Below are 10,735 nucleotides of genomic sequence, written 5' to 3'. Positions count from 1 at the left end.
GAACACAAATCCCAGTGGGGCGTGGGGCGGGCCTGCATGAGAGGCGGGGTCTTAATTTGGGGCGGGGCTGGTCTGCGAGGAGGGCGGGATCTAAGATAGGAGCGGAGAAGGGCGAGGCGGGGCGGGACGCGCGGAGTCTCCACAGGAAAACTGGGTAACGCCGTCTATGCAGCCCGCCTGGGGAAGGGGCCCTCCTGCTGGGGCGGGAGGGGGGCCATCGGAGGTGTCCCGCGTCCGCAGGACGGGAAGGACTTGGCCCTTGCACGATGGCAGGCATGGCGTTGCTAGCTGAGCACACCGCGGCAGCAAAGGCGAAGCTGCGGGCCTCACTTTGACAGGGGCACGAGGCTCCATTTAAAGTGGCTGCGGCGCGGGCGGAGCCTTGGTCGCCGAGCTCTGCGCTTTGACCCGCATTCCGTGGGCACTAGCGGCCACGGGGTTTTTCTTCGGGGCCAGTCAAAATAGTTCGTGTGCACAGCTCACTCTGGCTGCAGCTAAGGGGGGGGGGGGGGGCGGGTTGGAATTTGACCGCAATCGCTAGTGACTCACAGGCCCCTGGGTCCCGGGGGTGTGGCCACTGAAACACGTCCGGTGCCGGGCTTATAATAGGCACTCGAATATTTGTTAAATGATTTGTTGAATGAACCAGACAAATGGCAGTGGGAATGGAGAAATGCAGATTAAGTGGGAAGATATTAGGAGGTACGCATGGTGAGAAGCTGGCGACTGTTGGAGCAGAGGAGAGAAGGGCCTGGGCGGACTCCCAGTTTCAGACTCGGTTCGGACATGCTGAATCTGAGCTGCCTGAGGCCGCGCGGGTGGGATGACAGGGCCTTTGAGGAGCCTGGAGCCGCAGCACTCCGAGGCCACAAGGGGGCAGCAAACACCTGGTGGAATGAGGTGACAATTTTAGTCTCTGCTCTTTCTCCTGCTTCCTTCTCATTCCCTAATGCAGTGGTTCTCAACCTTCCTAATGCCGCGACCCTATAATACAGTTCCTCATGTTGTGGTGACCCCCAACCATAAAATTATTTTCGTTGCTACTTCATAACTGTAATTTTGCTGCTGTTATGAATCGTCATGTAAATATCTGATATGCAGGATGTATTTTCATTGTTACAAATTGAACATAATTAAAGCATAGTGATTAATCACAAAAACAATATGTAATTATATATGTGTTTTCCGATGGTCTTAGGCGACCCCTGTGAAAGGGTCGTTCGACCCCCAAAGGGGTCGCGACCCACAGGTTGAGAACTGCTGCCCTAATGGGTCCAAACCTCTTCTGGGCTCCCCTTTTTGGCTAATAGCACCAAGAAGGCTCCCAGTTAAGAAACTCAAGGGCTTTTTCTGCCTTTGCACTTGCTGCTCCTTGGGCTCTCGAAGACCCTGCATATCGCCCTCTAGGGCTGCCTCCTCCATTCTTTTCTTCTGTGTCCACCTGATGGGGCTGCCCTTTTCCATGACTATCTCACAGCTAGCCTGTGCAGAGCAGAGATCAGGTGGACCCTAACTGTATCCTCCCCACCTGGCATGGAATGTTACATAAAGAGGGATAATTGGTAAATGTGGGACAAATGGATATATAAGTGAATGTTCAAATCAAATGAGAGCATTCGTCCTGAGAGCCCTACACCTCCCAGAAAGCTGGACCTGGATGAATATAGCTCCTGGTTCAACCACTAGGAAGGTTGACAACACTGCCCTCCATCACCCCCATCCTCACCCCGTCCCCATCCTAGACCAAGAAGCCGGTACACTCCTCCAGTGATCTCTACAGTTTATTGTCACTGGAATAGGACACTGATGAGGGGAGGGTATGCAAAGTAGCCAGACCTGTGACCTCAGGGCCCCATCTGAGTGCGGACAGGTAGGCTGTGAATCCAATAAATACAGAGCTGCCTCTGCCCTATTAGAAGGGCAGGCTGGCACAGGGCCCCAGAGCCTGGCTGCCCTGGCCCACTGTGGGATGGGTAGCAGCCATCACTCCTCTGCTGGCTTCACTTGCTTGGCGGCTTCTAGCTGGCACAGAAGCTCATCCCACTGCACGAACTGCTTGGAGAGAAGCAATGTCTAGTTGCAAGTCAAGGTGAAAACAGGAGTCTGAGTGAGGTAGTGCAGATATTTTGCATCTGCCAAAAGGATAGGGGAGCAGGGGAATAGAGCTGGTTGGGATGGAAAGAGACAGAGTTAGAGATGGAAGAAAAGGACAGGGCTTTGCACAACTCCTCAGGGGCCTGGCTGAGCAGAAAGGATACAGTTTTGTTGTATTCCTCCAGGAGAGCCTTGGACTCCTCAGTGATCTCCACACACTGGTCCTGTGGGGCCAAGGTGTGGAAAAGAAAGGAGATGGACAAAGCCCTCATTTCCCACCAACCTTTCTGCCTCATCAGGGACCCTCATCCCCCATAGAGGTGACGCTTAACCCCAGAGCCAAAAGAAGCAAATTTCTAAAGGGGTACTTTCAGGCTCCAAAATGGGTACACAAATAGCAGTTTTAAAGCTGATGGAAGGAGGAACAGACCACACATTTAAGGAAACATTTCCGCTAGTATATATCACCTCCTCCCGTCCTCTATTTCTGAACCCCTTTTGGATTTACATCAGAGCCTGGGAATAGTGAAACACACACACACACACACACACACACACACACACACACACACAGCTTCTCCACCCACAGTCAAGGATACACCATCCCCAGGGATTCTTGGATACCTCCCAACTCAACCTTTTGGTGTTTCAGAGTAACCCTACTTTGGGAGGCAGGAGACCTGGATGTGGCCCTGGGCAAGTCCCTCCCCCTCTCTAAGGCTGATGGGAATGAAGGATAGACCGCCAAGTTTCCCCTGGAGTGGATCTCAGGGTAGCCTGAGGCTGCTTCCCCAGGCGGCTGGGGTGGGGACTAGGTGCCTCACCACCTTCCCGTTCTCTCCCCTCCCATACTTGCTGCTGGATGTGGATCTGGGCCAAGCGCTGCAGGCAGGCGGCATGCTCGGGAACGGCTGTAAAACACAATGCACACCGCCGATGATGCCTGTGCCTTCCCCGACGGCTCAATAGTCTATTAGGTCTTTGACAGGATTAGAGTATTGAGTGGAGAAACTAAACAAACGCCAGGCTTCATCGACCGCTGCAGCTAGAGGAGGTGGTAGGACTCCCTGCTCACGCCAGTCATATTCTAGGACCCAAAAAGGAGGGGAAGATACAGGCCCCTAGAAGACAAAACCTTGGGGTCCCCAGAGTTGCCCCATACCTCCACTCCAGCGTCATAAGCAGTGACAGGTAAAAAGAGCTTTACCTATCACGGGATCTGTCCCTTTGCTCTCGGCCAGTGGGACCAGGTCTGCCTGACCTAGGGAACAGGGTGCCTGCAGGTGGGCTGAGGATAAATGCCAGGTCCCTAAGCTGGCCACCTGAAATCCAATACCCAAATCCTTGGCCACCATGCTAGGCCCAAAGCTGAAGGCTGTTAGATGCTCAGCAGGTAGCTGACCAGGGGTAGGGAGGGGGAGCTGGGAGAAACACCTGCAGAGACAGACAAGATGGATATCTGGATTCAATTAAAGTCACTGTCTGCTTGTCAAAACCCAGGCATAGAGACTGCTCTCAGCAGTGTGGCAGGAAGAATTCACACACATTCACATACCTGGCAGAGAGACTCTGACAGTAAAATCTGGGCTCTGCAGCACCCTAAAGGACAGATGCTGAGAGGTGGGATAAAAGGCAGAAGGAATCCCCAGAGTTGGGGCTGCTGGGCTTACATTACTATCCGTAGGCCAAATCGCCCGGGGTTCTCAAACTGAGCTCTCTGCCTTGGCAATTTTTAATCCCAATGCAGAAGGCAGGTTCCCCCCCCCCCCCCCCAGGTTAAAGATAAAGGTAAGGGCCCTGGTGATGTGGCTCAGTTCATTGGAGCATCATCCCATGGAGGTCATGGGTTCAATTCCTGGTCAGGGCATATACCCAAGTTGTAGGTTCGATTCCTGGTCGGGGTGTGTATGGGAGGCAACCAATCAATGTTTCTCTCTCTTTCCCTCTCCCTTACTGAAATCAATTTTAAAAAAACATATCCTTGGATAAAGATTAAAAATGGAAAAACAAACAAACAAACAAAGACAAGCAGCAGACCTAGCCTGAGCCCAGGGAACCTGAGGCACAGGGAAGTCCTGCCCATCCACCCACCTCCCCAAGCAGAGTAGTGAAGAGGTACCTTTGATATGAGCGCTGTCCAGCATGGGTACCAACGCCTCCACCTGCTCCAGAAGTGCAATCTGGGAGAGGATAAACTGCTCCTCTGAGGATAAACAGACAAGATAGTGGCAGTGAGGCAAACCTGGGCACTGCTACTCCAATGCAAGAGGCTGAGATCCTGGCAGGGGAGATGGCTGGGTCCTGGAGCTTGGAGCTACTGCCCACTGCCCCCTTCTCAAGGTGCACATTCCCCCATTCTGCCCCCAGACCCCTGAATGCCTCTGGTCTGACCCATCTTGAGCCCAAGGAGCCTCTAAGTTTCTCCAAATCCAACTTTTCTCCAATTTTTAACTTGAAGGCTCTTCCTCTAGCCTCAACAAATTCTGTGAGCCCCTCTGAGGCCACAGGAGACAAATTACTTCAGACTTAGGACCCCACACTCAGGGCTCCTGGGAAGGAAAGGTCTGAAAGAGGAGACGTGGCCGCGGCCAGGCCGGTTCTGCTCTGTGGCTCCGGAGAACTGGGGCAGTAACGAAGAGTCCAATAAGGAGAGTATGGCCCTGCGAAGGGGATTTCAATGGTTGCAAAGAGTGGGAAGGGCACCGAAGAAGGGAGGACTGTTAGGTCAAACATTTGGAAGCAAGAGTGCTTGTCAATTAGTAGCAGAAAAAGAATTTAAGTTGCTGAACTGGACAAAGGAGAGCACAGGAAACAGAGCTGGATGGGAGGGGAGAGCCAGCAAACTGTAGAAGGCTTTGAGTGGCAGGCTAAGGATTTAGGACTTTTATCCTAGCAAGGAGAGAAAGAAAGAGACACTGAAGTTCCCCAGTAGACAAAGCGGCATGTTGGAAATGTGTTTGGGAAAGATGACACTGGACCACATGCAAGAAGGGAAGGCTAGGGTCAAAAGAGGACTTGGGGAACTGTAACAGTTGATGTGTGAGTGGACGAACACTGAGGCAGCAGCCAGAGGGAGGGATGGAGAGGCTGGATTCAAGAGTTAGTGCAAGAGATTTCCTGAATTTGATGCAGTAGATGATTATTAAAAATCTTTTCAATGAATGAACAAACACAGATGCTTGGCAAACCCTGCCTCATGGAGTGGTTAACTAATTGATGAGCAAACATTGTCTAGAACTCTGAAATCCCAGAGCTTTCTCATATGAAAAAAAGATGTAGAAACTCATGCCAATATTCTCCTCTCCTAAATGCAATGCTCTCGGCTCCCACCCTTTCCTAGAAGCTCCTCTGTGAGCAGAAGTGAGAAAAGGTTCTACAGGAAAATTCTAGAAGTAGACCATTGATAGAACATTGGAGTCACTCCCACTGTGGCTAGTACCATGGCCTCCAGCTGGTTCAGAAGTACACCACATCCAGTGCCACTCGAGAACCACTGGACCACCTCAGCTTCAGCCCAGACGATGGCCAGAATTCCAGACAGCACTTTCCTGGGCTTTACCCATTAGGACTGGCAGGGAGGCCACCTCTGTGCCCAAATTCCCCCACAATCCACATCCCCAGATGCACGTGCATACCTGCTAAGATGAACTGCAGCTTAGAGGCATCAGGTATGGCAATGCGGTCAATGTACTCAGGATCCAGGTATTTGATCAGGTCTTCGACTAGAAAAGTAGCAAGGTAGAAAATGGATTAGGGTTGGGGAGTGAGGGTCTGTTTTATGAAGGATACTGGGGGAATGGTCCACCTTGGGGAGAGCCTTCAGTGAGGAGCTGACGCCTCCAGTGTCCATTAGCAGGCCTCTACCAGGGCTCCTAGCCATACTTCCCTGTCTCGCCCCTCTGATCACCTGCTGGCTGACCTCAAACTTTAGAGCTTGGAGCATACTGGGGCCTGCAGTATTCCCACTGACCTATGTTCACCAAGGGTGGAAGGCCCCTTGCCCCTCAGTGCCACCAAGACAACCAGAGCTCTATCTGATTTCTAATTACTGGGCAGGTTGCTGGCTGAGCCAAGGCTAGGACTCCAGTGCCTAATTAATTTCCCGCCTCTGAACCTTGCCTGTGGAAATCCCATACCTGTTCTCCATACTTCACCAAAGGGATCTTTCAGATAGAGCTCTTAGCCCATCACTTGGGACACTGTCATGGGCTTGGAGTTTTACCACAAAATAGAAAGCACAGCCCAATTCACCGTTTCAGCAGGGAAATGTCTTCACATTCCATCCCCGAAGGGCAACTCCAGTGACCTAATGGGCTGAAGGACCAGGGCCAGTCCTCAGGAAGTACAGGCATGGAAAAGAAGAAGGCAGGCAGGCACCCGACAGGAACTTACTTTTCTTGAACAGAATCTTCACTCTCTCTCTCTTACTCGCGATGTTCCCCAAAGCTACCTGCACCTTGACCAGGCCATCAGCCACCTGTAAGGGGAGTGAAAGTTACTTCCAAGATACACCACCTGGTTCAAGGCTTGGAAGATGTAAAGAACCCGCATTCCCTCAGACTCCCAAACCTCTTTGCCCCAGAAATCTAGGTTGGTCACTTTTTCTTGTATTAAAGGAGATGTAGCTCCACCTGCCAGGAATCCTCAGTGTGAACAGGGGGAGTTCCTAGTTTGATTGGGGAGATAAGGAACTATTTTAGAGTTTATGGGGCACTGGCATATACTATATATTCTCTGGTTCCCACCTCTCTGACTGAACCTACCTAGACTTTAAGGGTAGAGGATGAGGAATTCCAATATTAAAGGGCTGAATAGATGGAAAGGTAATGGCAGTGAATGATCTCACCCAAAATTCAAGGGTCAATTATATGGGGAGGCACATAAAACTGAGAAGCACAGCCATCCTTGCAGAAGGAAAACCATGAGGGTTAGCATCATAGATGCCAAAGGGAGAGAATGCTTTGCGAAGTCAGTTCTCAAGTGGGGCACAATCTGCTGGTACCAACTACTTCCACGGGAGTGTACAGATATCATTACCTCTGATGCACTTAAATCCAGGACATCCCTGACACTCCGCCTTCAGTAAAAGGTCTTCCCATAGTAAAAAGGGGGTAAGAGGACAACTGAGCTTCACGTTGTCAACATTCAGGTACTGGTGTGAAGACGTGCCAGTCCACATTGGAAAACCCGGTATCCAATCCCTTCCCCTCCTCATCCTAGTCTTCTCAGACCTCACCTCTCACCCGCACCCTCCCGCGCCCCAGAGCCTTCCTTGAGCACCTCTGCTCTGCCTCCTCTAATCCCACGGACCTCTTTCTGCACAATTCATTTAGCAATTAATTACAGAGGGCTTCATGCCACCCCTCCATTGTGGACCGCAGCTTCCCGAGGGTGTCAAGGCTCCCCCGCTGGCAGGAGCGGAGTCTTGGTCACGGTTCATACTGAGCCCATTTCAGACGGGCCCAATGCCCCGCAGTTCCCTGCATGGGCATGGGCATGGGCATGGGCCCCGAGGGTCCAAAATGCTCCGGGAGGTCTCGGACCTGTGTTATTTCAAAGGCCGGACTGTGGGCGACGGGACTGGAACCGCACCCACCGGAGGCACAGGCCAGCAGACCGCCCGTCTCGGCCTCAGAAAGGGACCGCTGCACCCAAATCGCTCACCTTCCGCGAGCCGCGCGACCCACCCGGTCCGTACACCCAGCGCTCCAGCTCCTCTACGCGGGCCTGTAGCCGCTGCACAACGGGCACAGCCGCCATAGCTACCGCCCCGCCTCGGCCGGGCAACAGCTGGAGGGCGGGACGTCCGTCCAAATGGAGAAGGCTAGCCAATCCGAGCGCACGGGCTCCCCTCCATTCAGGAAGTGATGTCACGACATAGGCCTTCAGTGCCGGAAGCGGCCGGCTGGGCGGGTGAAGAGAGTCGAAAGCTGTCTGGTTACCTAGGCAACGGCCACTCCTGTTTGTCAAGACCACCTTTACCTTTCTTTTTCTAATTTCAGGGGACCAAAGAGGTTTCTCCACCTCATTCCCCGAAGTTGCACATATAAATACACTCATTATTCCAGGGTTGGTCCATTCCTATAGAATCTATAGTATAGATCAATAGATAGCATAATCTTTTAGAGTCTAATAAGGTTCAAATGATGGGGCCACTCAGTATTATAGTGGCAGAATCAGGATTTGAACTCAGGCAGTCTGACTCATGAGACTGAGCTCTTGTATTCTCATGGGCCTTTGCTGTTCTGTCTTCCCTCTGAGAACCCTTGGCCCAACGCTGCCTGTAAACCACACACTTCCTTTTCCAACCCCCAGATACAAACAAGGAGAGGCACTGGGGAGGGAGGGACTACAGCTTTATTATCCAGATGTGACCTGAGGGACATCTCCTCCACGACATCCCAATCCAACCCTTCATATGGCTCCTGAAGAGAAGAAGCAGGTCTGACTCCAAGAGGTAGGGTCCTAGACATGACATTGACAAAGTGAGGAGACGATGGGGGCTTCTAGGGGCAGGACTCTTTGGTAGATGCTGCTGGAGTTGGTCAGAGAGGAAGTGCCCTCCCTTTACAATGAGGTAGATGTAACATCAAAAGAAAACTCTTTGGCTTCAAATCCACATGGCATGTGGGGGGGGAGTGGTCCCCTCCCAGGTCTGGGTCCTAAAGTGGGCCCTCTGGAAGAATCAAGGTGGAGGGAGTGTCTCCCCCCGCCCCCCCCCAGCAATGGGCTAGGACTCAATTCAAAGTGGGAGCTCTCAGGGTGAGATGCCAGAAGGGGGCCCTGTAGGGGTTGGGGGTACAGGGTTAATTGGGCCCTGGGAAGCTGGCACAGGCTGGCGGCGGGCAAAGAGGATGCCTGCCAAAGGGGTGAGGAGATGGTAGAGGGAAAATACAAGCAGGAGAGGGGATGACAGGGAAACAGAAGAAGGAAACAGAAGTTAGTGACCTGATTGCTAGAACACCACACACATACCTCTGCCACAAACCAATGAGGACAAACCCCTTGGGTCAGTCAGAGACTTCTATGCTAATATAGATACCCTCGAACAGGTAAACAATATTTACACTGATATATAGGCCCATGACAAGGCAGACATCCCATGGTACCCATGGTACCCATAGAGAGGTCATGCCTTCACCCCCATGCCATGTAGACAGTAGACAGACCCTTTAACCCATGCCAATGTAGCAATCCCCTGAACCCCATATTACCCATGCAAGTTTGGATATCCATGAATGTCATGCAAGTAGAAAAAGTCTAAAATCCCCATGCCAATGTAAATACCCCTGACCTCATGCCAGTGCAGACAGCATGCAGTACCTGTACCTGTGTAGACCACCCCGTTGATCTCTAGGGCCATGTTGATACTGCTGATACCACTGCCTGCCAGATTGAGAGGCCCATCCAGCCGCTCTTCTGTCCAGGAGAGGGCAGGGGAGTCACATTTTTGGGAATCAGACTTCAGACTTACAAGCTCCCCCCTCCATCCCTATAGACACCCCCCATTCGACTTCAGCCTCACATCTGTAATCACACAGTTGTCTATTTAGGGATCTATCTGCCCCACCTCCAATGCTTATCAGGTAATAGGTCTGTCCTCCCACAGTGCACAGGCCCCAAACCCTATCAGCAACAAGCCCTTCCTCACCCCTTAGGGGAACCTTGCCATGGGGCAGAAAACTTGGGGGTGCGCCAGGTTGAGGTGGGTCCATGGCCCCCATCAGCACAGCCCTCTTCTCTGGAGGCTCCTCTGGTGCTAACTTCTCCCGGGCAGGTCCCAAGGCCAGGCCCACAGGCAGTGCCAGTCGAGGGGTTGGAATTCCACTCTCTTCTGGAAGAATAGGTAATTCAGCTCCCCTGACCCAATCAAGTCAGTATCTGCATTTAGTTCTCCCCCCAGGCCTGGCACCAAGGGAGGTCAGTCACCCAAGTTCAAGCACCAAGTTCAATCCCCACTCCCATCCAGAGTCTCAGCCTAGAGGCTTGGAAACTGGAGAGCCCAAAGGGCTAATATGTTGATTTGTTGTTTAGAGAGAGAGGAAGAAAAAGAGAGAAACAGAGAGAGAGATGGGGAGGAGAGAGAGAGAGAGAGAGAGAGAGAGAGAGAGAGAGAGAGAGAGAGGTCAGTTGCCTCTGTAACCCAGGTATGTGCCTTGACCGGCAATAGAACCCACCACCCTCTGGTGTACGGGGAGGACGCTCCAACCAACTGAGCCACATCAGCCAGGACCCAAAGGGCCAATATATGTCTAAATTGGTCCAAAATGTGGAGGATCTCCTGTTCTCAGTTTAAATAATCCCAGGTCACAGAAGGCACAAACCACATGCAAATAGAACCCCCGGGTGAACAGGTGTAAAATGGAATTGCTTTGGATAAAAGGACCCTTCAGCCGCGTACCCACAGTAACCCCCTACTCCGGGGTTCCCAAAGCTTCATTTGACCCCAAACCCCAGGACCCCTAAGGTTAGGGTGCATCAAATCTCAGTGCCCCATCAGTCCCTACTGCCCCGTACCTCAATCCTCCCGCATCCCATAGTCCCCCTATGTTAACGTTCCCTATATCTCAGCGCACCCCTGGGTCTCCGTGACCCCTAAACCTCAACCCCTCCGCCCCTCACACCCTTTCTTAATGGGGCT

General features: G+C 52.2%; 3 protein-coding genes across 5 annotated transcripts in view; all 3 read right to left on the bottom strand.

Moving 5' to 3' along the window:
• Nucleotides 1–5,769, bottom strand: part of RPP25L (ribonuclease P/MRP subunit p25 like) — a 7,475-nt gene extending 1,706 nt beyond the window's left edge. The window contains 2 exon segments of the mRNA XM_023762466.1: nucleotides 4,214–4,297; nucleotides 5,730–5,769. The gene's annotated coding sequence lies outside the window, so the exon portion shown is untranslated.
• Nucleotides 621–7,897, bottom strand: DCTN3 (dynactin subunit 3). 3 transcript variants are annotated; one of them, XM_006098741.3, is made up of 7 exons: nucleotides 7,759–7,897; nucleotides 6,487–6,571; nucleotides 5,730–5,816; nucleotides 4,214–4,297; nucleotides 2,947–3,005; nucleotides 2,259–2,318; nucleotides 1,766–2,073 (listed from the first exon to the last, which is right to left on the bottom strand). In XM_006098741.3, exons 1-7 carry the CDS (start codon nucleotides 7,852–7,854, stop codon nucleotides 1,984–1,986), a joined length of 561 nt encoding a protein of 186 aa, XP_006098803.1. In that variant the 5' UTR covers nucleotides 7,855–7,897; the 3' UTR covers nucleotides 1,766–1,983. The 3 variants fall into 3 exon arrangements, with proteins under 3 accessions (XP_023618232.1, XP_006098803.1, XP_023618233.1); XM_023762465.1 differs by lacking the exon at nucleotides 2,259–2,318 and having other exon boundaries at nucleotides 2,048–2,165; XM_023762464.1 differs by lacking the exons at nucleotides 1,766–2,073; nucleotides 2,259–2,318; nucleotides 2,947–3,005 and adding an exon at nucleotides 621–887.
• A 954-nt stretch (nucleotides 7,898–8,851) lies between these two features.
• ARID3C (AT-rich interaction domain 3C) overlaps nucleotides 8,852–10,735 on the bottom strand; it is a 6,455-nt gene continuing 4,571 nt past the window's right edge. Inside the window, exons 4-6 of the mRNA XM_006098799.3 lie at nucleotides 9,746–9,954; nucleotides 9,424–9,513; nucleotides 8,852–8,952 (exon numbers count right to left, since the gene is read on the bottom strand). Of these exons, the coding sequence (XP_006098861.1) occupies nucleotides 8,852–8,952; nucleotides 9,424–9,513; nucleotides 9,746–9,954 (400 nt within the window). The remainder of the gene's footprint in view (nucleotides 8,953–9,423; nucleotides 9,514–9,745; nucleotides 9,955–10,735) is intronic.

Source organism: Myotis lucifugus, unplaced genomic scaffold, assembly GCF_000147115.1.
Source record: "Myotis lucifugus unplaced genomic scaffold, Myoluc2.0 scaffold_246, whole genome shotgun sequence".
Lineage (NCBI taxonomy): Eukaryota > Metazoa > Chordata > Mammalia > Chiroptera > Vespertilionidae > Myotis > Myotis lucifugus.
The sequence above is the reverse complement of the archived record's forward strand: the minus strand, read 5'-3'. Positions and strand labels throughout refer to the sequence as shown.